General features: G+C 39.8%; 1 protein-coding gene across 2 annotated transcripts in view; it reads left to right on the plus strand.

Annotated features, from left to right (window-relative positions):
* The first annotated feature begins 2,300 nt into the window (after window positions 1-2,300).
* The window catches only part of IDO2 (indoleamine 2,3-dioxygenase 2), a 52,584-nt gene continuing 27,455 nt past the window's right edge, over window positions 2,301-27,429 (plus strand). The window contains exons 1-3 of one of the 2 annotated variants that reach the window (XM_032838054.1): window positions 2,301-2,528; window positions 16,461-16,556; window positions 25,912-26,031. In XM_032838054.1, coding sequence (XP_032693945.1) covers window positions 2,430-2,528; window positions 16,461-16,556; window positions 25,912-26,031 — 315 coding nt within the window. In that variant the 5' untranslated portion in view covers window positions 2,301-2,429. The remainder of the gene's footprint in view (window positions 2,529-16,460; window positions 16,557-25,911; window positions 26,032-27,429) is intronic. The other variant, XM_032838055.1, reaches the window with a different exon arrangement.

The raw sequence follows: 27,429 nt of genomic DNA on the forward strand, positions 1-27,429 counted from the left end.
GAGGTAAATAGCATTTGCTATGGTCTGATGAGTGCTTCACTGAATGGTTTCCCGTTTATTTATCCCAAAATGCCTCTGGGATAAATATTACTATTTCCTGCAGAGGTGGACAAGAAGGCTCTAAGCCACCTGTTGAAAAGCCTCATGGCAGATAGGTGATAGAAATTCACACTCCTGCTCACCAGGTAGGCCTCACTGAATCAACAGTGAGAAATTCTGGACTGAGAAGCAGCAAGTCAAAACCCCAGTCCAATTCTTATGCGCACTCCCAGGGTAACACGTGATAAGCCATTTCATGCCCATAAATTTCAGGCTTTTCATACATTTAGTGAGGTGTTGAACTAGATCATGTACTCTATAATGTTCCTTTTTAGTTCTGATATTTTATGATTCTACAGTTTTATCATTTTACAGTAAATTCTGGAGAGGATACAGAGGAAATGGATGCAAAATAACATGACTAGCGTCAACAAAAACAACTGGGACTTCTTTTCATCTGAAAATGAGGGAGAGAACAAAATGATTAAACATATAAAGCTGTAGATATTATACTTAGAAGGCATAGGAGACAATTTCAAGACTGGTTGGATATTGGGTGGAGGGAAAGTAGACAACTAAAAATGGCTATCAGATGTTTGATGAACCATAAATCAATTGGGCTGCTTTTGACATACAACTTTTAAAGTTTAAACGTCCATGGGAACTGTTCAATGAATGATCAGAGAACTTCCAGCTTTTAGCATTTTAAAAAAAGATGCTATATACTTATTTATTTATTTGAGAGAGAGAGAGAGAGCATGCGTGATGGGTGTGGGGAGAAACAAAGGGGGAGAGGGAGACTGGAGGAAAGAATCTCAAGCAGATTCCTCACTGGAGCTGGACATGGGGCTCAATCCCACCACTCTGAGATCATGACCTGAGAAACCAAGAGTCCCGTGCTCAACCCTGTGCCACCAGGCACACTTTAGCTTTTCTACTTCTCTTAGAGAAAGGGAAGAAGGGGAAGATGTGTTTAGATAAATTAGCTTCCAAATAAATCTGTTTAAGTGAGGGTGCACCTGGGTGGTTCAGTTGGTTAAGCATCTGACATTGATTCAGGTCGTATCTCTGTATGTTGGGTGTTGGGATCAAGTCCCATGTAGGGCTTCCTGCCTGGTGGGGAGTCTGCTTGTCCCTCTCCCTCTTCCTCCCCTCCTCCCTCAACTTCTGTACATGTGCTCTCTCTAACTCTCTCTCTTTCAAATAAAAAAATATATATATTTTAAAATACATCAAATAAATTTGTTTACAACTTTATGAACCAAGTTCAGGGTCCATTTGGAAAAAGGCAGAATCTTCACAATTTCCACAGTGCAGATCTATGGCATGGAACATATAACTGGGCTGCATAGTTAAGTGAATTCAGATTCTGATAGCACTTTTAAAAGACAGCCTGCTATCCTGATCTGGTGAACACAGCAAAGGCTTGGAAGTCAAGATACCTCAGCTCTAGTCCTCACTCTGCCAATAATTAGTGGAGTGGCAATAGACAGAGTTATTCACATGTGTGTGCCCCAATTTATTAACCTGTAAAATCGTAAAATTAGTAGGTACTTCATAGGTAAAATCACCTATCTTAGTGGTAGGTTCTCAAAAGATGGTGGATAAAGGGAGCTGGCTAAGTCAAATCATCTGTTCAGGCTCTTAAGCTTGTTAATATCCACTACCTATTCATTCAACTTAAAAATATATATGCCTTCCTTATTGTGCTTAATGATTTTGAAAAATGATTAAATATTATTTCTCAAAGAAAATCAAAGCAATTGTATGTTACAGTATGTTGTTCAGTGTGTTGGAGTATGTTGTTCAGTGTGTTGGAGTATGTAGTTATTCGAAACCCTCTGAGGTTCTGACATGCATTTAGAGTCTTCCTCTCCTCACCAGTCATCACCAGCCACTGAATTATCTGTCTAAATGGAACTAACGTCCAGTTTTAACAGTTTACTCCTTGGAGATAAAGACCCAGTGTGTCAAAAGTCTATACAGATAAGGTTACTGTCAGGGTGTATGGGATCAGTCACAACCAAAGTTCTAGTTTAGTTTTCCTTTTCCAAAGGAAAACATACTTATGTCTGGATTCAAAACCAACCTTCTCATATACTACACCTTTGAGGAAAAAAAATATTTTTTTTTTTCTGTTGTGGTTTTGTTTGCCTGTTTGTTTTAATCAGCAGTCTCTAATTGTTTACTCAGCCTTGTGTCAGAGAAAGTTCATGGCAGTCTGGAATTCAACCTCAGACCAAGGTCTTTCTCCGTTGCTGAGGCACTTGCACAATTAACCTCAGAGGGAAGATGCTATTCTGAAGGTCCCTTACCCCAGACCTTTGATATTTGTGGGGGAGAGGGCACTCAGGAACTTAGGCTTTAATGTAGATACTTCAAACAAAATTATGGAGCCTCCAAGTCGGAATATGAAGACAACACCATTGTTATCTTTAGAAAGATTTCACATTTCTGAAGACTATGGCTTCCTTCTTCCAAATCCTCTGGTAAGTATGGAGCTTTGGACCAGGGCAGAATAGGTTTCTCAAGATGCCGATTTGTTCCTTTTGTTTGCTTAATTTATGTGGTCATCGGGAGACAGGTGATCTAAATACCTGGACAAGATGCGACGACTTAACGTTTAATTATAAATAAAAGAAAAGTGACAGTTCCGGCTCAGCATAGCACAGCTGAAACAGAATGTTTTAAGGCCAGCCGCTTTTAATAGATTGTCAGTCAGCCCAATAAACTTATGAGCAAATCTGTAGTTACCAAGAAAAAGTTGGAACTTATAGATCAATTAAAAGAACAAATCAGTTTTTCTTGGCTTGCTAGTGGGAGAGCAAAAAGAACTCTGGAGGTCGGGGTACTTTGGGCATTGGTGGGAGGAATCAGATATTCACAGACGTTGCTGAGAAGAGGAAGTAACCCTTGAGAACTAACAATACTTATTTCTTAATCGTACTGAAGTTACAATGTAATGCAATTCTTTCATTACTTAACTTTTAACAGCACTGCTTACTCTCTAGAATGTTAAGCTGTAAGAGTACTTAGAAACCATCCTGTCCCAACTTCTGCTTTTACATTTGGGCTACCTAAAGTTCAGAGAAAGTGACTTGCCAAAGTCATATAGTGTCAAAAGCAGAACTAGTACTTAGGGCTCTTAACACCTTTTTTTCCTACTACATCATAGATAAGGTCCAAACTACTTGGTTGAGAACGAGGGGTCCAATACTGCAGTTATTGCAATAACCTAATAGATCCAATTCCCCCCCTCCATAAGCCTAATTTGTCATTTAACTATGATTAAAGAATGGTCTAGAATTCAATGAGCTTTTATTGAATACCTACTCTAATGCTCATTTACTTTCAACCGTTATTTGAGGAATACCGATGAAGATATCATCTATTCATTGGTCTCGAAAGCTGTCTGTAGAGCCATTAGTTGAGAGAACAAGTCATAGAGCTACAAGTAACTTGAACATCAGAAGTAATGACTTCAGCATGTTGTGGAGATTAGGGCTGTAGGCCAGAGCACAGATTGTATTCTCTGACTGCCACTGGGGTGACCAAGAATTTGCTTTTGCCAGGGACTTAAAGGAGTCCCAAGATGTGGGTCTTTCAGGGCTAAAGCAGGAAAATCCCAGGCAAACCAGAAGGGGTCAGTTGCCCTGACCTGTACTTACTAACTCTTGTAACCCTGTGTTTATCACAAGAATTGCCTGACCCTGTTTTCACATGGAGTGGATGGAGATCTAGTGCCCCTCCCACTAGACTGCTGTGGAATGAAATATTTTAAATAAATCCAGTGAAAGACTAGAAGCAGTTCTCCTGCCCTTCAGTCCAATGCTCATTATGAATTCCATTCCATGTGTAAAACTTGATTCAGGAATATTCTCATCATCCCTGGTTCACAAGGAAGAAAAGGCCAATAGGCTAACACACTCTTATTGGGATTGAATGTGTACACTAAGCTGAGGAAAAATAATCTTATAAAGTATGTAACTTCATAACACCACAATGATTGAGTTCCACTCTGTGTTTCCTTTTTGACAAATAAGAAAACTACATAAGAAACAATAACTGGTATCCAGTGTTTGTGATATCTGGAGCCAGATCGTGTTTATCTTGTGACTTGGTTAATGCATAACCCCTTAGAAAAAATTTCCATTTCTGAGTTTATATAAGAAAAAAAAAAATTCCCTGGTAAACTGGGCCTTCTTTAGGGTAGTCATATGTCCGATTTCTGAAAATGTGATTCTGTGTTTCAGTTTTAGTTTCCTTTGATTTGTGTGAAAATTTTAGACATCTCTGTTTCTGGGAAGAGGTTTGAGGAAGAAGTTCTAATCAGAAGATCTGAAGGGATTCCATCAGAAGGGATTTTTGTCATCAGTGGTACCAGGCAGCTGGTGTCAAGAGAGGTGTTGAAATTGATCACAAATTAGGAAATGTCTCACACTGACTTTGCTAAGGGCACAAACAGGTCTTGCTTTCCTTTAGTGTAAAGGCAAGTGATGGGAGAACTTTTCTGTCATGTCGACTAGCCCAAAGAGACTCTTTCGGCAAGCTTGGATGCTTACTATGAATATTTACTTCAAGACTCTGAAGAAAACAGTCAAGCTAATGAATAAGCAAATATTGTGGCTTTAGGGAAGGGGGGCTGGCTCCAAGAGTATTAAATACTCTACCCCACTGTTTCTGTCTGCTTTCAAATATTTCCTGGGGCTAATGTTTCAGTGTGGAAAATGTACACCTGTCAGGCTCCTGTCCATAAATATGCTGCAAAAATCGTTTGCCAGATCATGTGTCCTGTGCCTCTGTATGTGTGTTTGGGTGGAGGGAGGTGGGGAGTCATTTTTCTTTAGACATAAAGAATACAAGGAAACCAGTCTGGCAGGAAAGGAGGGACCTACAATAGATTATAGCCATAGATTAGATGAGTATGGAACAGAGATCTCCAATGTTAGGCTCAGGAATCTGTATTTCACGCATCTGGCAACTGAGATAACCCAGCTGGTGTTTGAATATTTTCCCAGCAGGATGTTAAGTGCAGGGTGAATTAGAGCAGCAGTTCCTGGACTGCACACCAAAATCATTTGGGGGGGCTTTAAAAAATACTGACGCCAGAGCCCCACCCCAACAGTTAATTCAGAATCTCCAGGCTAAATGGCTTAGTGCTTGAAAGCTACAAAATGCATAGAGGACAATGCAGGTCCAGGTGGGAGATGAAGGCTATAGAAATAAAGTTGTCATGGCTACAAGAAGCACTGAGTAGAGCTCAGAAGTAATTTCAATACAAAACTAAAGGATGCTTCTATGAACATAAACTTCTTGTCAACTATTATCTTTGATCTACTATTCTTACCAGGGCAGGAAAAACACTTGATTCTTTCCTTCCTTTCTTTCTTTTTTTTAAACAGCTCCAAGCTAAAGAGTTAGTTCCCAGGCATCATCCAGAAATAACTCATAAGTGAAGAAGAAATGATGGAATTAGAATATCACTCTCTCAGGGCCCTGGGTGGGTCAGTGGGTTAAAGCCTCTGCCTTCAGCTCAGGTCATGATCCCAAGGTCCTGGGTTCGAGCCCAGCATTGGGCTCTCTGATCAGCAGGGAGCCTGCTTCCCCCTCTCTCTCTGCCTGCCTCTCTGACTACTTGTGATCTCTGTCTGTCAAATACATAAATAAAATCTTAAAAAAAAAAGAGTATAATTCTCTCTCCAAATGTACCAAATGTAGGCATAGCTGTCACAAAAAAAAAAAAAAAAAAAAGCTACGGACAGCCTCATTCTTCACTACACACTCCTGCTCCAAGTAACTTTTGAGTACTGTGGTGAGTGCTGGTGGGTGTGAGAGAAATCCAGACCTGCTCCTGCAGTTCTGGTCTGCTGGGGGTGTTTCTCTAATGGGGAGGACAGGATGGTCAGTAGAGTCACAAACTATGCAGGAGGACTGCCATTAGGGGAACCTCCTGAGAAAAGCTTTGCTGAGGAGTGAGTTAGGGGAAATTGGAGAGACTGATGGACTCTGAGAAACAAACTGAGGGTTTTGGAAAGGAGTGAGGGTGAGGGGATTGGGTGAGCCTGGTGGTGGGGATTAGGGAGGGCATGGTGTGGTGCATAAACAATGAATTCTGGAACACTGAAAAGAAATAAAATGAAAAAAAAAATTTTACTGAGCCCAGCCTGAAGGAGAAAGGCAGCACTAGGCACCAGGAGGGGGGCGGTGGTTAAGAGTGGGAAGAAGACAAGAAATTCAGTGTGAATCAGGTGTTGTCCCTGCATTCTAATCCTCTTTGGAATGCGGGCTGTGCTGTAGGTATCAGAGGAGAAAAAAAATGTGATCTGATCAGCTCTTATTAAGAAGGTTCTGAAGGAGGGCAGTGGGGGGTGTTGGAGGGAGGCACATCTGGAGGACAATGTCTGGCAGGTGGCAGGTACTGGAGAAGCAGCAACAGCCTGGAGGTAAAGGCACCAGTTGCAAAGGAAAGGAGGCAGGAGCATGAGGTCTTCCATCTGGAATGGGTGGGAGGGTGCTTTCTGTCAAAAAGATTCTAGCGCTAAATGGGAATTTAGCTGAAGAAGAAGGACTATAATGCTAAAGGGTCTCCAGGATGACATGTGGGCAATGGTAGAAAGGATTAAAGCTGTTCTGGAGAAGAGAAGCTTTAAAGAGTTCAGAGGTGATCCTGGTGCATACCAGAAGTGATGGGCAAAGCTTTCTGGAGAAGACAGAACTTGGAGCAAGTTTGCAAGGTTAACTGGTCAGTTTGGACAGACAGAGGGGACTCCCGCACATCATCTTACCTAGACATAGTTTTAATGTTCTTTCTATTGGTTTGTCATATTTTATTTTCTTCTGGATTGCTTCAGTAGCATTACTAACCATTTATTTGGGGTTTTCTTCTTAGTTTAATTTTGATCAAAATATTTATTAAACATATTTTATGTGGGGAAAAAAAGGAATATCACCATCTTATTAAAACCAGTGAAATAATGGACGGAGGAAAGAATCGTCAATGGCGGCTCAGAACCAGACACAATGCATTTCCTAAGAGAAGTGCACATTCCTCACTGCCTGTGAACTATGCTTGACAAAAATTCTGATGAGGCTGGCGGTGCTTCTGATGGCTCAGCGTTCTCAAAGATGATCTTTGTCCAGGGCTCAGAAGTTCTCACTGTTTGGCAATAAACCCATAACTGATCCTTTAGCACGCGCGCACACACACACACACACACACACACACACAAAGGAAACAAACTGAGGATTGTTGGAGGGGACATAGGTGGGGAGATGGGTTAACTGGGTGATGGGCATTAAGGAGGGCACTTGATGTGTAAGTACTGGGTGTTACATGCAACTGATGAATCACTAAATTCTACCCCTGAAACTAATAATACACTATACGTTAGCTAAATTGAATTTAAATTTAAAAAATTTAAAAAAAAAGGAAAAGGGGAATTTTAAGTGTGCCATGGAGCAGGAGAAAAGGACTGGTGCCAATAGTCTTAGGGATGTTGGGAACTTTATTCTTTTTTTGGACTTTTTTTTTCATTTTTTAATTTAAAATTTAGGTAGTTAATATACAGTACAATATTGGTTTCTGGAATAGAATTCAGTGATTCATCACTTACAAAGGACACCCAGTGCTCATCATAACAAGTGTCCTCCTTAATACCCATCACCCGTCTAGCCCATTCCCCTGCCCACCTCCCTCCATCTCCCCTCAGTTTGTTCTCTGTCGTTAAGAGCCTCTTATGGCTTGTTTCCCTCTCTCCTTTTTCTCTTTTCCCCCTTACCTGTGTTCATCTGCTTTCTTTCTTAAGTTCCAGGTATGAGTGAAATCATATGATATTTGTCTTTCTCTGACTGACCTATTTCATTTAGCTTAATAAATCCTAGCTCCCTCCATGTCATTGCAAATGATAAGATTTCATTTTTTGATGGAACAGTAATATTCCATTGTATTTATATACCACATCTTCTTTATCCATTCATTAGTTGATGGACATTTGGTCTCTCTCCATAGTTCGTCTCTTGTTGATAATACTGCTATAAACATCTGGGCACTTCTCATTTCAAAAACTGCCTTTTGGTTTTGTTGTTTCCTTCACTGTGAAGTCCCATTAGTTCACTGAACTTTATTCTTTTATAGGGATCAAATAACTATTTGAGAAAAAGAGACACATATATACTGCCCTGTAGAAATTCACAATCCTTGATGGAACCCCAGATGCTTAGAAGGAGGAATAGAAAAATAATTGCTTCAGTACTATCTTGTAGCATTGGAGGTTATAGTTTTCAGATAGAAGTTGTAGGTAGGAAATATTCAAATATTTTCTTGAGAAATTATTGCCACGTCCCCTAGTTTCTGGGGCATGCCTGATCATGTTGAAGGGGGATTTGAGGTAGTGTTGGCAATAAAGTAAAGGCAGAGACCAAGAGATCAGATTTCATAATAGGTAATGTAGATCAATATGGAAAAATGTGTTTGGGGGAAGGGAGATTGGATGGCGTATGGATTTCTGTACCAAAATTAAGGAACCAAGAAAGGTCGGGGCAGGGGGTGGCTGGGTGGCTCAGTCAGTTAAGCAGCTGCCTTCTGCTCAGGTTACAATCCCAGAGTCCTGGGATTGAGCCCCACATCAGGCTCCCTGCGCAGCAGGGAGTCTGCTTCTCTCTCTGCCCCTCACTCCACTCTCATGCTTTCTCTCTCTCTCTCTCCCTCTCAAATAAATAAATAAAATCTCAAAAAATAAAAAAAATAAAGGAACCAAGAAAGGTAAGTCGAGCCAAAGGGGAAATTGGCAGACAGAGTTAAGCAATAGAAGCAGGGGTAGCTAAGACAGTCCTCTGAAAACTGGAATTTTAAACACTGATGCCACTTAAAGTTTTTGGTGCAGGAAATCTGAGCTGCAGAGAAACACATGAAGATAAGGGGAGACAAGCTGACAGATGCTAAGAAAGAATGAAAAAAATGGCCATAGGAAAATACAAATATGCTCTTTTCATTCAAAAGAAGGCTCAGGGCATTTATTTGTTTCCTGGGACCGCTGCGACAAAGTTATCACAGTTTGGTGGCTTAAAACAACAGAAATGTATGCTCAGAATGCTGGAGAGCAAGTCTGAAGTCAGGGTGTTGGCCAGACTAGTTTCCCTCCCGAAGCTCTGCAGGAGAATCCCTACTGGCCTCCCCTGTCTTCCCGCGGCTCCAGGTTTTCCACTTTCATGGCAGAACAGCTCCATTCTCGGTGTTGATCTCCATGTGGCCTTCTTTGTGCCTCTATCTTCTTCCTCCTCACTGTCACTCTTCTGAGGACACTTGTCCTTGGAGCCACCTTAATCCAAGATGATCTCATCTTGCAATCATTAACTAAACTACACCTTTTCCCAGATAAGTTCACTTACATAGTTTCCATGTGGGTCTAACATTCTCTCTCTTTCTCTCTTATTTACTCTCTCTTTTCTCTCTCTTTCTCTCCCTCCTCCCTCCCTTCTTTCCTTCCTACCTTCCTTCCTTCTTGGAGTCATACATTCACTCCACCATGGGACTGAGGTGAAAAGATAAAAGCATTCCAGGGAGAGAGGGACCTGAGCAACCAGAAATACGATTGTCCTAAGATCTCGACAGTGAAGACAACAAAGCAGGTTCACGGCCAAGCCGGGAGCCAAATACGGGGCTGGATCCTAGGTCCTGGGGATCACGACCTGAGCCAAAGGCAGACACCTAACAACTGAGCCACCCAGGCACCCCTGGATCATTGTTATCATCAAGCCTAGTAATTTGATTTCAACATTCTTTGTTTAAAACTCTATAAATACCCAGTTTAATAAGTGCTTTTGAGCCAACTTTTCCATCCTGCTGATTTCCTCATTAAGGAACCAAATGTATCTTGGACATACATTCTCTATTTATGTCAACAATTTTTTTAACTTTTTTGAAAATTATACTTTGACAGAGGTGTAATAGGAAATCGGTTTTTATAAAGGAAAGAAAGCCAAAAATGTTATTATCTTTGCCCATCCCACGCCTGGATCTTCCAGTTATTGGAATGAGAGTAAGAAAAGCACACAAGTTTCAGTCTCCTACCCAGTTACACCCATCTTCCATCCCCCTATGTCCTCCATTCTCCCTGTGTTTACTCCAAGGTGGTTGGTGTTAGTGCACTGAACTCTGAGTCAGAGTAGGTTGGGTAACCTCAGGAAAGCAGAAAGTCACCCAACATCCCTGGGCTCTATTTCAAGATGGAAATGAGGTAATATGTTCTTTTTTTATTATTTTATTTATTTGAGAAAGAGAAAGACAATGAGAGAGCACAAGTGATGAGGGGAGGGAAAAGCAGGCTCCCCGAGGAGCAGGGAGCCCTATGTGGGGCTCCATCCCAGGACCCTGGGATCAAGACCTGAGCCAAGGCAGACACTTTGACAAAGCCACCCAGGTGTCCTGAGATAATACGTTCTAACCCATGACATGTTCAACACAAATGTAGACGGATTACAGACGTAAGCATCAACAATTAAACTAGAAATAGCCTAAAAGAAATATTGTTGGGATGGGAAGAAGTTTCTAAAGCATAATGTAAAAACCCAATGGCATAAATGAAAATATTGGTTCACTTGACTATCCTGTTGTGAACGGCAGTTTCACGCACTACACAAAATGTAATGATCAAAGCATATGAAAAGATATTCAATCTTGTTAATAATCACTGAATTATAAATGTATATGATAATATGATAGCATGTACAATTTCTGGAAAACTACTCAAGAAACTTGCAAGTGTTGTTATAACTAGATGGGAGGATGAGAATTAGAGTACTTTTACTTTCCATCTTATAAATTTTGTGCTTTTGGAATGTTTTGCTATAAACATTGATTGCATTATTTTTAATTATCATTTCCAAAAGATATATATTTCTTGTGAAGTTATTTTAATAAGTTTATTAAACATTAAAATAATTATAGAACTTTAATGCAATAATACAATACATATCCTATCTTAAAAGCATAACAAAATGATAAAACGTTTGGTAATGCCCATGTCTAGAATCATTGCTAAGCAGCACTCCCATTATATATCACATACTATAACTACAATTATAAATTTATGTAATTTTTCTGTTAAAAAATCAAGAAGTGGTTTTCAACCTTTCCATGTGAAGAATTTTTAATCCAGCAAATCCACTTTCAGAAATTTGTCCTAATAATAAGAAAATATCCAGAAATATATGTATAAGGATGACTGTTTCAGATTTGTTAATAGTGAAAAATTAAAAACAATTGGTAGTATTCATTAATAGAATACTGGAATGCCATACAAGTTTTTAAAACAGATGTGCTAGATATGTGTGAACTGACAGAAAAAAAGGTTCTAGCTTATGAAAAACTCATCAGCTAATCCTTGTAATTAAAAAAATTACCTTGTAATTAAAAAAATTACCTTGTAATTAAAAAAAATCTGGCAATCAAAAAATAATTAACAATTCAATACTTTCTTCTGTCTTTAGAGGAAAAGCTAGAAAGAGACGCTACATTCTTAACAGATGATGAAATACCTTCAAAATCCTTTCTCCCCTTCTTGATTATTTTCAAGGTCCCACATCAGTGGTTTTCAAACTTTGGAGCACATCAGCTTCACCAGCAGGGTGTGTTTAGCAAACCCTGGGCCCCATCCCAGAGTCTCTGATTCAGTAGGCCTGGGGTGAGGCCTGAGAACATGCATTTCTAACAAGTTCCCATGCTGTTGGACTAGGGAAGCACAATTTGAAAGCCCAGATGATCATGAAAGCATGGTTTTCTTGTGTTTGTGTGATGTGTGAACCACAAACATCAGAACTTTTAATTTTTTCTTTTTTTCTATTTTTTATTGAAATTCTATTTAGTGAACACACCGTGCATTGTTGGCTTCAGGAGCAGAATTCAAAGATTCATCACTTGCGTATGACACTCAGTGCTCATCACACCCAGTGCTCTCCTTGATATTTATCACTGCCTAGCCTCTCCCCCACCTCCCTCCCTCCATCACCCCTTGGCTTCGTCTGTGTTTTTAAGAATCTCTTATGGTACGTTTCCCTCTTTCTAAAGAGGGGAGAGGAAAAATCAGGAGGAAGGCAGAGATTCCTCTAGGAATCTAAGGGAAAAGAAAACGTAAATACTCCACCGCAGCCTAGCTGAAGGCAGAAGGTGGTATGTATGGATTTCCATGCAGGTGAGAAAAGCAGAAATACAGGATGCCTCCATTTAATTTTCAGAATAGGATCACTAGCCTAGGCATCAAAGAAGGAAGACCAAAGGTGATGATTTGGTTACAATTTTCCTTGTTGAAACCTACTTTATTTTATTTTAAAGATTTTATTTATTTATTTGAGTGAGAGTGAGTGTGTGGCATGGGGGAGGCAGGAACAGAGGGAGAGGGACAAGTAGACTCTGTGCAGAGCATGGAGCCCCACATGGGGCTCAATCCCCTGACCCTGAGATCAAGACCTGAGACAGAATCAAGAGTCAAGACAGTCAACCAACTGAGCAATCCAAGTGCCCCTTAAAATCCACTTTAAAAGGACCCTCTGAATATTGTAATTCTGCATCTGTTTCTTTTATGCAGATTATATTCCATTGTCTCTGTAAAACTGCATTCACTTTTTGTTCATAAAACATATGTATTATACAAATGAGATGACAAACAAGTTGCCGGTTCGGAGTCCGTTTACCATAAATGTCTCTGCCTTTATTCCTGCTAATAGTCAACTCTGCATCCGCTCTGTAAATCCCCAAACTTGTGTCAATGTAGTTATCAGCCCTCTTCGACTCTGCACCCATCGCTGAGCAATGCTGGGGAAGATTATACTACCATCCTTGCAAACTTTTTCTCCCAGGGAGAAGAGCACAGAGCAAGGTAGACTCCTTCCCAGAAGCAGGCGTATTGTGTGAAGAACATGTGAGAATGGAATTCCTGGGTGGCTCAGTTGGTTAAGCGTCTGCCTATAGCTCAGCTTATGATCCCAGAGTTGTGGGATCAAGTCTCAGATCTGGCTCCAGCAAGGAGCCTGTTTCTCACTCTGCCTCACACTCCCTCTGATTGTGCTCTCTCCCTCTCTTTCTGACAAATAAATTAATAAAAGTTTAAAGGAAAAAAAGAAAAAAAGAACACCTGCGGAGGAGAGTGTGATGGAATTTTCTTTCCATGACATCTGAATCTATAGTAAAAATAAAACTAATATGATGCTGGGGTGCCTGGGTGGCTCAATTGTTAAGCCTCTGCCTTCAGCGCAGGTCATGATCTCAGGGTCCCCGGATTGAGCCCTGCATCAAGCTCCCAGCTCAGTAGGAAGCCTGCCTCTCCCTCTCCCACTCTGCCTGTTTGTGTCCGTCCCCCCACCTCTCTCTCTCTCTCTCTCTGTGCCAAGTAAATAAACAAAATCTTTAAATAATAACAACATTATGATGATGATGGTATAATCTAATTTGTTGTGAAAACTAGTAGGGGATTCTCAGTTTGTTCTGAACTGATTCAGTGTCAAAGATAGCAAAGATAGGATTAAATAAAGTCTAATTTTCAGAGATTGTGGATTGGATGTTAGATTCACCCAGGTTATGAATTAATTAGGAGTTTGAACCCCAATTTGTCTCACATTCTGAGAGACAAAAGACCGCCTCTAACAAGTAATTGATGGGTAGCTTATAGTTCCATACCTCTTCAAACTGTATTATATAGTATTATAATATATAGTATTATATAGTATTATAATACAGTATAATTACATAATATAAGACAGTGTACTGTTTGTATTTTTATGTTTAATTTCTTGTTCCTTCTCCCATCTATAATTAATTTAACACCAACCCCTTTCTTCAAGTCATAGAACCTGGACTTCAGTCCCCTCTGGTGAGAAATTGAGTTCATAAAGAGCAAATTCCCTCGAACTCCCTACTTTCACCTTCTATCACTTCAAAGCCAGGTGCTTCATTTGGCCTTTTACTCCCCTTTTCCCCTTCTTCCCTGACATTTTGCCTGTGATTACTCTTGTCTGTCCTTTATCTTCAAAATCTTCCTCTTTCAAGACTAAACTGCTCAATGGTCTCATTTTAAAATTGAGATAGCTCTCAAACCCACATGACTTCTTGCTAAGGCCCAAGACTCTCCTAAACATAGTAATTTACTCTTTTGGTCTCTATGGTCTCACTTCCTCAACACACTAAAATTTGAACCCTGCTTCCATGACCCTGACCTAAATTTTATATATATATATATATATATATATATATATATAGAGAGAGAGAGAGAGAGAGAGACTGATATATACATGGGTACCTTCTTAATTTTTTTTTTTCCAAAGTGGACAGTCTTCCTTTAACTTTCCCCGGAAACACCCTGACCTTCTGATAAGTCCCTTCTTTGATGTCTTCTAATGTCTAGACTTCTGTAGGGTGATTCTCTTCTGGCCCACTGAAACTCTTTCTGATCTGTGCTGCTGGATTCACTTCCTCTGCCTGCTTTGCCATTGTTCCCCAGTGTGTCCTGATCTGGGCCTTCTCCTTTCACTTGGGGACTTCTCCTTAATGACTTCATACACTTTTGTGGTTTTAACTTCATGTGAAATTTTTACCACAGTTATGCCTCCCAACTGTGCATTTCTAATACTGATTTTTCCCTGAACCTCAAACTGCAAATGCACTTGTCCAGTATGTGGCCATATCCTGACATTCTAGGCTATAAATACTGAACAATAAACTCACTATTTTAATGCCTTCTCTTTGATTCTCCCTGCATTTCTGTCTCAATCTGTGTTCCCATCGATACATTCAGTAACCTATTTCCTAAACATGGAAATCATCCTTACATGGCCTCTCCTTCTTAACCCACAGATACAACATTCAGTTGCAGTTTATACTCTAAAAAAAGGAGGTTCAGACCATAGTAGATCAGGAGTTGGCAAACTTTTTCTATAAAGGGTCAAATAGTAAATACCTGAAGTTTTGCAGACCATATAGCTTTCTTGTTGCAACTCCCTGACTCTGCTGCTGTAATGTGACAACAGTTGTAGACAATATGTAAACATATGAGTGTAACTGTGTTGCAATATAAGTTTATTTACAGCAGAAGGTATAGTGTGCCATTTCCTGGGATGGAGCCAGGATTGCTGAAATTCAGCCTATGTTCTACTTGGCTAAACCCTGGGTCCAGCACAGTCAATGCTATTAGACTAGGAGTCATCTTGCCTTTCCTTAGTCCCTTTCTCTAAATTTAATCACTCATCATTTTAATTTTACTTTCCAAATATATCTTTTTTTTTTTTAATTTTATTTATTTATTTATTTATTTGAAAGGGAGAGTGCAAGCTGGGAGAGGGGTAGAGGGAGAGAAACACAAGCATTCTTCCCCTAGCCTGAGATCATGACCCTGAGATCACCCTGAGCTTAAATCAAGAGTTGAACACTTAACCGACTGAGCCACCTAGGTGCCCCTTTCCAAATATTTCTTGAATATTTCCTTTCTAAATTCATTGTCATTGTCCAAATTTAGTCCTCAAGTAGTACTTCAAAGCTTTCCTAATCTGACTTTATATCTTCAAATCTTATCAACAAAATTATCATTCTAAAATTCAGATCGAACCATGTCACCAACTACATGAAAAGAAAATTCTTATGCACTTTATAAAAAGCACACTTGATCTGATTTTCTGGTCTCATCATCGATCACCTTTTCTCTTGAGCTTTACATTGCAGTAACACTGAGTCACCTGTAGTCCCAGGAAGCACAGCTCTCTCCTATATCCACTAACTCTTCTGTTTTACTTCTTTCCCATTTTCAAATTTCCCCCAGCAAAGTCACTTTCAGACTCTAACACTGGCCCCCATTGTCATATTTCTATAAATACTTCCCTTTTATTTCCCACAACTGTTAACAGAATTAACAATTTCTTCTTCTTTGCAAGCTCTTAAGCTTGCCCACACGTCAGTAACTGAAAGTATTACACTGCATTGGGATATATCTGGCTACATTCTTTTCTGACTTACTAGATTACATGCTACTTAAACCCAAGGACTGTATTTCAATCATCTGTGTGTTTGTAATGCTTAGCACAGGGCCCAGCATAGAGTGAATTTTCAATACTTGTTGAACTGAACTGACCTGAATTCTAATTTAAAACTGAAATATGAAAGCAGTTACTCCCCCAGGCTGCTTCCCAGAAAGGTCTAAAATACTTAGATGGGGGCGCTTGGGTGGCTCCGTGGGTTGAAGCCTCTGCCTTTGGCTCAGGTCATGATCCCAGGGTCCTGGAATCAAGCCCCACATTGGGCTCTCTGCTTGGCGGGGACCGTGCTTCCTCCTCTCTCTCTGCCAGCCTCTCTGCCTACTTGTGATCTCTGTCAAATAAATGAATAAAATCTTTAAAAAAATAAAATAAAATAAAATACTGAGGTGTTTCCATTTTGAATGCAGAAAGAACTTCCAGATCATTTCAGGCCTTGGATGGAAATCGCCAATGAACTCCCTCATTTGATTCAGAGTCAGCAGCTTCAAGCTCAAGTAAATAAGGTATACCTTTTTCACTCGTCTCTTTAAGTTTTTTTTCTCTTTAAGTTCTTCTCATCATCGTATTTTCATCCCCACACCACATTTCTTTCTCAGAATTATGAAAGTGGGTCAATGGACCCAGGGACACCAACGATTGCCATTGAGATTACCAAGAAAGTGACCTTGCCTTTTCTGAAGAGTGGAATGATTTATTCCTCATATTACAAATGCATTTCCTGAAAATCTCCACAGCCTGCACAAAATAATTTCTGAAACACATTAGGCACTGAACAAATATTTGTTTACAGAGGGAAGGCCATCTGGTTGGGAATTATAGATAAGCTTATGGATAAGATCTAGCTGGAGAAGGGTAAGCATTGAAATTCTCAGTGTCCTCCTTGTATGTCACATGGTTGGCACTCCTCTCCCTTGATTTTACCATCAGGGTCTTATAGAATAGTTGAGTCAAGAGAATTGCTGAGTTATAAAGTCAGGCTGGTAGGTTCTGCAGAAACAGTTGATAAGAGGAGCATTATTTCCCAAGAGTGAGTAAGAAACAGTGAAACTTCTTGGTCCCTGGAGCACTTACAGTAACCCACAGTAATAAATAAGATGATGTAACAAGAAAACATGACTTTGATTCAGGAAGACCTGAGTTTGAATCTTGGCTTTATTATATAGTAGCTATCAACTTGAAAACAAATGATTTCACCCCTGTAGTTCTACCTACCTCCTTTTTTACAGAAGGGGAGAAGTTCTGGTCTCATGGAATTGTTATAGGGACTAAATCACTTCTTCTGTCCCTGCCATTCAGCAGCATTGAGTATATATTTATACTTCCCTCTGGTCTCTTCTCCAATTTGGAGTGCTGTGAGATTTCAGAGATACAAGAAAGCTTTCCCATGCTCCCAAATTCTCCATCACTGACTTAAACATATTTAATATCTATAAATATGAATGGATTTAAAAGTACTTACTAGATGCCTGCTAAGTGCAGGCATAAGATTGGAAATCCTGTAAGAGATGTAAGAGACTGACTTCAGTGTTTATGAAGATAGCAAACTAAACCTAAGAATTTATTTTCCTGCTGCATAAAGTCCCATTAATAAGACCAAAGAAATAAAAAAAGAAGAAGAAAAATAAGAAAATATCTTTAAGTTCAGGGAACAAGAGAAAGTACCAAAGATGGATGAAACTTTAAGAATGTTTGTTTCATATTAAGCAAATTTTATCAAAGTGTATTGTACCCGCACAAAGCATACCACCAAAGCAAACTGAACCTCTGTAGCCTCCTTCTCCCAGTTAAGAGTAGCAAGACATAAAAGCAAGGTGGATCCAAGAATGATTTGTAGAAGGACAGATTAAGGTTCTATTTGTGAACTACACAGTTCTCTGCACCAGGCTTTCCTTAGGCTTTATTTGATTATACTGTCAAGAGTGAAGTGAAGGATTCATTGAATTGGTGCTCCTCATATGTGAAAAACAGTGAGAAAAGGCCAGGAGGGTACAGCTAACTTCTGGCTACTAAAAACATGGGAGTTGGCAAAAGAGTTTAGTACAGCTGTGAAAATAATCCCCTGACACTTCTACTGGGTTGAATAGTGTCTCTCCAGAAATTGTCCACTTGGAACCCAGGACTATGACCTTTTTTGGAAATAAGGTCTTTGCAGATATAATCAAGGTAACTGAGGTCATACTGTATTAGGGTGCGCTCTAATCCAGTGTGACTGGAGTCCTTATAAGAAGAAGGGAATGTGGATACAGACCCACAGATACACAGGGAAGAAGACCATGTGAACATAAAGGCAGAGAAAGAGAAGAGATGCATCATCTATAAGCCAAAGTGTGCCAAGATTTGCCGGTAATCACCAGACACTGGGAAGGGAAGAGGGAACAGATTGTCTGTCTTTCAGGAACTCCAGAAGGAACGAACCTTATAAATATCTTAATTTCAGACATCTATTCCCCAGAATTGTGAGAGAATACAGTTCTATTGTTTTAAGCTTCTGAGTTGGTGTTTGATTGTTGAGGTGGCCCTAGGAAACTACTACAACACTTGTGGCCAGTCTCTACATTTCTAATTATGTATAAAACATCTAATTACATGAATCCACTTTTAAGACTTCACTGGGGCCTCTGGCAGGCTAATTCAGAAAAGCATGCAACTCTTCATATTGAGGATATAGGTTCAGGCCCCACGTTGGGTGTAGCAATTATTTAAAAATTAAAAAAAAAAAAATCTTAAAAAAAAAAAGGCATCACCAGCATAGGCTGAGACTGAATCAATTGGAAATCAGTCATGAAAAGCAAATATTATGGCTTCCAGGACCATACATGGAGCTTCAGACCAAAAAATTGTTCTCCTGAGCCCTTTAGTTGGTACAGACAACACAATAACTGGATTTACATTTTTTATCTTAAAGTACCTCCAGACCAGCCACCATGCTCTTAGAAAGCCCCAGGAAACCTATCCATATTTTGGTAAAAAACCAACCAACAAACAAACAAAACTTGTTTATTTATTTAGATACATCCATCTTATTCCAGAACAAGTCCCCTTTCTCCACTCCATTGTCACAAAACACTACAGGCAACTGACTTGCTCCCAGGAAGCTACACAAGAGGAGACAGCAGCATTCTGGAAACATGACTAAGGGACGCTTTAATAGCTACTAGTTATGATAGAACTGACCACAGTTCCTGAACATGAATCGATAATAACAAATTACCATGTCATATGAAAAGAAGGAATAAGTCAAAACATATTAGGAAGGGATTGGACATTCACAACCTAATGGCTCTGATGAGATCAATGTTTTTGAAATTCTAATTAATCTCTCCAGTTTATTTACTTTGTAAAAATAAGTGAAGTTGTACATAAAAGGAACTATTGGGGAGCAAAGAAATAAACAAGCAAAAAACTCAATATAATCTCACATAAATCAGAGAAGCATTGGTTATAGAAAAAGGATGCACTTTTCATAAAGTATAAAGCAAAAATTAAAGAAACATAAACTCTCAAAAAAATAAACTATAGAAAAGGAGAAATGGATGACCCAAATTCTACAAAGTAGAAATCCCCAAAGCAGAGTGGCATAGGTGGAGGAAAAGCAAAGCTTCAAGCACATAAGAAAAAGTTTTCAGATTTTAGGAAAGATTTGAGTATTTTATCAGAAAGATATTGGGGTTGGGGGGACACATATAGATATGCCTGTGAAATTTCAAATTTTTTAGAATAAGAAGAAAAATTTTCAAGTTTTAATCAGGAAACAATAAAAAACAAAACTGGTTTACTTATGGAGTAACAGGATTATTTATAATAATAAGAATTAAGCGGCAATTTAACACCCCTTTGAATAACTAAAATCAAAAAAGAAAATTCAGCATCATCAAGTGCTGATGAGGATATACACCAAAAGAGACACTCTTTCATTCTGCTGATGGGAATACAAAAAAATAGTACAGCTACTTTGGAAGACGGTTTGGCAGATTCTCAAGAAGTCGAATATAGACTTTCCATATGAACCAGCAGTCACATTCCTAAGTATCTACCCAAGTCATGTGAAAATTAATGTGCATGGAAAAGCTTGCATGTGACTGTTTATAGCAGCTTGATTCATAATCCCCCAAACTGGAAATAACCAGCCTGTCTCTGAACAGGAGAATAGTCAAATTCTCAGAGTACATGGACTGAATGTAGATTTTGAACTCCTAGTCCCCAATATGATGGTATTAGAGGGGGGGCTTTGAGAAGATGAATTAGTCAGGGTTCTCCAGAGAAGCAGAAGCAAGAGGATACAGACATAGAGAAGAAGATTTATGAGGAGGGACAGGCCCACATGGCTATGGAGACTGCAACCTGCAAATCAGGGACCTAGGAAAACTGAAGGCCAAGGAAGCCAAGAGTGTTAAGTCCCAGCCTGAGTCTGAAGGTCTGAGCACGGAGAGCACTGATGTTCCAAGCCAGGAGAAGATGGCTGTCTCAGCGTAAGCAGACAGAAAATCCATCCTTCATCCACTTTTTTATTTTATCTGAGCTCTGATGGAATGAATGAAACCCACCCAAATCGCTGAGCACGATGTTCTTTACTCAGCCTACAGTTTAAATGCTACTCTCCTCCAAAAACACCCCCTCGAAGACACATCCAGAAATAACGTCTTACCAGTTACCTGGGCATCCCTTAGCCTGGTCAAGTCAGCACATTAAACTGACCAGCACAGAATGTAGCTAAAGTGGTTCCTGAGTGCTCTCTGGCCTTCTTCAGCTACAACGTGAAGATACACCAGAAAGACAACAGTGCACAACCCAGAAGAGGACCCTCCCCAGAACCCAGTCATGCTGGGCCCCCAGCCTGATCTTGGGTTTCTAGCCTCAAAAATTGTAAGAATTAAATGTCCAATGGTTATAAGCCACCTAGTCTGTGCTACTCTGTTATAGCTGCCCTGACTGGATGAGACACTGAGTTAGAGCCACACAACGGAATGCTACTAGGTGTCCAATGTATCTTGCTAAATGAAATATGTCAGACCCAAAAGACTGCATATTGTATGATCCCGTTCAAATGACATTCTGGAAAAGACGAAAGTGTAAGGACAGAAAACAGATCAGTGATTACCAAGGACTGAGGCGGAAGAAGTCGGTGGTAGGCTACTGCAGGAGAAGTTTCTGTTCTGTGAGGTATTCAGGGGTGGCCAGACCCATAGAATTGTATATCATGAAGAGTGAATTGTATGCAAATTTTAAAAGCCAATTAACCAGAACTGGGGAGGAATCTAGGGGTGGGATGTAGACTACAACAAACGAGTGTAACTGTGTTCCAGATGCATGACATCATTTCATGGGGGGGTGAGTTGGGGAGAAAGGAGCTGACCTAAGCCACAGTGGGAAGTGACGCTGTGGCTAGAATCTGTATGGCCAAACGGAAGAGGAACTGCACAGTATTACTATACTCCAGCGGGGAAATTGGTTTTCCAGTGGGGGTATGGTTTAACAATTCTGAAACTGCTTTATATGTATACTAGGTTGAGCAGATAAATAAATGGATGGTGGATGATACTTTGCTGTCAGAGATGAAAGTTGCAAATTGGCCAAAAGGGAATTTGAATCAACCTGCAGCACTGGATTAGAGTTGGAGACAGGAGTATAAAGTCACGTTTAGCTTACGTATGTGGGTAAATAGATAAACGTATGTGGATAAATCAATATTGTATGGATATGGATATACATAATATGTGTGCACACACACGCACACCCACACATGTCCTAGTTTTGTCCCGTGAGGACCTAGGAGCAGTGGCACCCAGGAGGAATGGGCAAGCCCAGTGCAGGGACACTGTTCTCCAAAAAAGGAACAAGGGCTCCTTGGAGAAAGGGCTGATTATAAACTTGGAACAGGGCAAATACAAGGTGAACAATGTTACACTGCCAGGAAGTAAAGCAATGCTAACAAAGGAAATAGTTGGGGCATGTCAAACGAGACACAAAAGCCAACCTCAAAGAGCCCCCAGTGGCCAATATGGAACAACATCGCAAGCAAGTAAACAAAGTAGCACTGGGTCATAATCCAAAGTGTAAAATAAATATGTATCTGTCTATACTGATATTTTTTAAAGATACTGTATGAATATTAATAAGATTTTAGGAAAAGGTGTTTAGAATCCAGATTTTATTAATCATCCATGAGAACTAAAAAAAGTAAATTATCAATCAAATCAAGAAATAAGAAAATACACTATCCAAACACTTTGTCTCAAATGTTCAGAAATTACTCTAGCATCACGACTCCAAATCAGAATAAAGGACTCAGGAAAGACAAAAAAAAAAAAAAAAAAAAAGAGAGTATTTAAGAAAGACTGCCAAATAATGAAATTAATGAAATATATGGTCAATTTTCTTGGGGGCAGGTAATAGTTACTTCTTAGTAGTCACTGCTAATGTGTCTGTGAAATAAGAAGGAATTTCTAAAATAGTTTGTGCGTGCATGTGTGTGTGTACGGACATAGTCTTTTGGCCAAAGTGCATTAATATGATGATGGAGTGAAAATTATATTTATTTTTAACAAGATGTTAAAAAATGTGGAAGTTGTGAAAGTAAAATAATGCTTAGTTCATCATGCATGTTACATAATAAATGAACAAATATATGTATATTTAACAACAGCAAGGTGAGAAGATTTGCCTTATCAATTATCATGACATAAAACTACAAAAATTAAGATCAGATGATATGGGGGGCAGCAATAAAAAGAGAGGACCACTGGATTGGCTATTTTTATCATAAAAATAAGTTCATTCCAGATGGATTAAGAATTTATATGTAAAAGACAAAAATTTAAATGTTATAGAAGAAAATTTAAAAGAATATGTACTTGGACTAAGGAAGATTTCCTAATGACTAAAACTGGGATATTTTTATGATAGACTTAATTTCATTAAAATAGAGCCTCCAGGGGTGCCTGGGTGGCTCAGTGGGTTAAAGCCTCTGCCTTCAGCTGAGGTCATGATCTCAGGGTCCTGGGATGCAGCCCAGCATCTCTGCTCAGCAGGGAGCCTGCTTTCTCCTCTCTCTCTGCCTGCCTCTCTGCCTACTTGTGATCTCTCTCTGTGTGTGAAATAAGTTGAAAAATCTTAAAAAAAAAAATGGAGCCTCCATTCATCAAAATAGACCATAAAGAAAATGAGAAGCCAAAGCCATAAACTGAAAGATGATGTTATCACATATATAGCTAAGAAAAAGATTGTATCCTGGATATACAAAGTCTTGGAGATAAAATAGAAAGACAAACAACCAAGTTAAAAAACTGTGCTGTAAACATGAACATTTTACAAAATAGCAAACATGAATGACCAAGTAACATGTGAAAGATGCAAACATTTATTAACAATCAGGAAAATGAAAATTAGAACTGTAATGAGATTGCATTTTACAATTTCTGTATTTACATTCCATCTTGTAATAAAACACAAATATGAAATCAAGTTCATTACTTTAAATTCAGGAAAACATTAAGTTTATGACTCATTCTCTCCCTAACCATTTCATTGTTTTTTGTAGAAAAAAAAATTCTGTTACAAAGAGTATTTGTTGTTGCTGTTTATTTTTTTCTAAATCATTTTTTAAAATTAATTGTGTTTGATTGGAAAGGAGAGCCCAGGGACTCTGGAATGTGCAAGAAATTTCCAAAAAGTCTCTAACCAAGAGCCACATTCCCAAATCAGACTTTGTTCCTTTACCCTAAGATGGCACTATAGGTAAACAGGGGCTTATGGCTATTGAACATCGGAAATGTGGTTAAGACAAACTGATATGTAAGGTATTCACTGGATTTTGAAGATTTACTATAAAAAGAGCAAAGTATTTCAATATTTTGTACTGACTATGTGTTAATAATATTATGGATGTACTGATGTAGAAAAATAAATTATAATATATATATAAAATAATATAATATTATGGATATACTGATGTAGAAAAATACATTATTAAAATAAATTTTATGTTTCTTTTTAGTATTTTTTTTTAACGTCCCTGCCAGAAAATTTGAAATTATACATGTGGCTCTCATTTCTACCAGGTAGGGTTAACTTGAGAAAGCTGGATAGTGGACGAAACTGAAGTAGTACCCTGGCTCAGTCCCTCCTGACTCTGTGACCCTGTGCTTACCCTCTCTGACTCAGTTTTGGCATGTGCATTTGGGGTGAAAGTGGAACATGACCTGGCCTGGGAAGTTTTTAGCATCCTGCCTCAGGAACACTTTAGTTAAGAGGTTTAGAACAAGTACTCAATAAATAACTATTGTTAGTATTTTCCGGCTGCTTCCTATTGAAATGCAACATTTCAGCAACCACCCCCAACCCCATACACAGAGGCAAGCACGTGAACCTAGAGCACATTGCCAATTTTTAGAAAGAATAAACACACAGCTGAGTGGGGAGGACAGACACGGAAAGGCTGCCCTCTAGCAGAGAGCAGAGGAAGGATTCCATGAGCTGCTGGTAGGGAGCCTGGGTGGGAGGAGCAGCGGGTCAGAGGCTGCTCTGTGGTGCCTGGAGCTTAAAAGGACACGAGATTCCCTTAGCAGATAAATGGATAAAGAAGATATGGTCCATATATACAATGGAATATTATGACTCCATCAGAAAAGATGAATACCTAACTTTTGTATCAACATGGACGGGACTGGAGGAGATTATGCTGAGTGAAATAAGTCAAGCAGAGAGAGTCAATTATCATATGGTTTCACTTACTTGTGGAGCATAAGGAATAACATGGAGAACATTAGGAAAAGGAAAGGAAAAGTGAATTTCGGGAAATCAGAGGGAAAGATGAAGCATGAGAGACTATGGACTCTGAGAAACAAACTGAGGGTTTTGGAAGGGAGAGGGGTGGAGGGATGGGTCAGCCTGGTGGTAGGTATTTAGGACAGCAAGTACTGCATAGAACACTGGGTGTGGTGCATAAACAATGAATCTTGGAACACTGAAAAAATAAAATTTAAAAAAAAAAAAAAAGATACACAGACATTCGCCACCACCTTTTGTGGCACTTAAGGACCCCAGAGACGGGAAGAGCTGGATCAGGCTGCTTCTAGAGCTGGGGCAGCCATGGGAGGAAAGGAGGAGAGCAGAGGTGGGGAGGGGGTGTGTCAGGAACCTGCAGCTCCTTGTTGGTTGGTGTCAACCAGGACAGGCAAGGCTATTCCAAGCAAAAGTGAGAAACTAGTCCTTGTTTAGGCAGGGTAACTTGTGGGCAGGGTGTGACTTTCATGAGGACACCATCTGTAAACTTCCAAGTGACACATTTCCACCAGGTAAAGGGCATGAAGAAGAGAAAACACCCCTCCAGGGTCCTGGAAGGGTTCCAACGAGGACCGCCCAATCCTTTGGCCCAGCTCAGCTAATGCCCTCTAGGGATTTGGTCAAATTCCCAAGTGTACTGGGCCTCCTTTTAGGAGGGAATTAAACAGAGAGTAACGCCTGCAGGGCAGGTCTGTCTTCTGCCTTTCATGATGCCAAGGGAGCTGCCACGGTTACACTCCAGGAAGGAAACAATCCTGGTCTGGGGAATTCATTATGCAAGAACACTCTGACCAATCTGTCAGCTCTTTGGTGGATGTGACCAGGGGCTGGCACAACCATGGGGGCCATTTGGGAGCTTGGATGGAGTGGTTCAGTACTTCCCAAACAATGTTGCCTGGAATCCCTCCATACTGCGGTGTCCTTGGATCAGGGGGAGACTGGGAGTGCACGGAGGCTCTTTCTCCCTCCACAAAAATATGAGCTGTTCCCTATATGCGAAGAACCCTTTAAGTCAGAGATCCCCTGTGCCCAGCCTCAGCCCTGAAGCTGATAATGTGTGGGTATTGCCTTGAACAGATGCCCCTCTTGAACTGCCAGTTCCTCCAGAGTTACCGGGAACAGCGCCTGGCCCACTTGGTTCTGAGCTTAATGACCATGGGCTACGTCTGGCAAAGAGGAGAGACACAGCCCCAAAAGGTAAAGGACAACCAGATGCCTACCTTGTCTTCTGCTTGTTCTGCTGCTCCTGGAATACACTCCCTGTTTGGCCCCACACTGTTTTTCTGAAGACAGGTCCCTTCTTGTTCTTTTATCCGGCTATCCGTTGAAGGAAGGACAAGTGGCCCACTTCAATGAAAGAATTTTTTCCCCTCAGAAACTAATTTTTTTCTTTTTTAGAACTTGCAGCCATTTCTCCCTTTCATTAGCTTTCACATCTATTTTCTTTCTGGCAATAATGCTTCCCGATGTATTTGAAGGCAACAACTGAGGTCTCAAAGTACTTAACGATAGCTTACCTCTTAGGGCATTTTGCCTGCCTCTGCACATACATTATATCTTGATTTTCACCATCCCATAAGGTAAGGGAAATTCTACTGTGCCCATTTTATAGACAGCTGAGGACTACAGAAGATAAAGTCCTTGTCCACGGTCAGAGAGCAAGTGAGGGTAAAATCCAAGTCCACGTTCAGACCTTCTGATTCACCAGTGTAACCTTCTTTCCCTAGAGGCACTCACTGACATTAACAAGATTAATTTTAATTTTTAATACTCCTTTCTTTCTACTGATTATTGGTCTCTTACTAATTTATTTAAATCTCCTCTGAATCTTGACTTAACATTTTATGGTTTCAACCTGAAGATTATAATGTGAAGTCTCTGAGTTTCACAAAGCAGTAGAAAAGACTACTCCCTTTCATTTTGCAGAAGTGTCCCTTTTCCAGGAATCAGAGTTAGCACTCTTCTAGTACTTCATGTTCACTGAGCAGCCCTAGCCTATTTGGCTTGCTTGATTGATCTTGCCTCTTTTCTTCCAAGTAAACATGAGAAACTCTCCATGAGAAAAGGAAGGGAGGCTGAGAAAGGAGAGAGGAGGAGAGTATAGAGTTGCTTCAGAGTTTTTAAATGTCAAGACATCTTTTTTTTTTTTAAATTGTGTGTCTGATATAAGAAAGTTTGAAATCTAGGCACACTACCAACCATTCCACTAGGCTCCCCACCTCCCTTGTGTTCTCCAAACCATAATCATATTAAAGAATTGGAAGAAATGGGGCCATCTCATCTCTCTAAGTAGCTCTGAGACCTGGGAGGAGAAGGAGTCTCTAACTTCAAGGTCTGTTCTTGTACTTCCAGATGAACAGGGAGCCCCTGTCTACAGTCTCAGATCACCTCTTTCTCTGCATCTCATCTTTTAACTTTTCACTGAAATAGACACCTCCCTTCTGCACTGCCCTCCTCATTCCCTGATTCCCAAGGGACTCTTTAAAGTTCTTTATTGTTTTCTACCTAAAAAACTGTTCTGTCCCAAGTCTAATCTAAAAATCTAAGGGAAAGCAAAGGCAGAAGAGGGACTCCTTTAATTGAAACGTTTATCTT

This window comes from Lontra canadensis, unplaced genomic scaffold (genome assembly GCF_010015895.1).
Source record: "Lontra canadensis isolate GAN:19392208 unplaced genomic scaffold, GSC_riverotter_1.0 scaffold101, whole genome shotgun sequence".
Lineage (NCBI taxonomy): Eukaryota > Metazoa > Chordata > Mammalia > Carnivora > Mustelidae > Lontra > Lontra canadensis.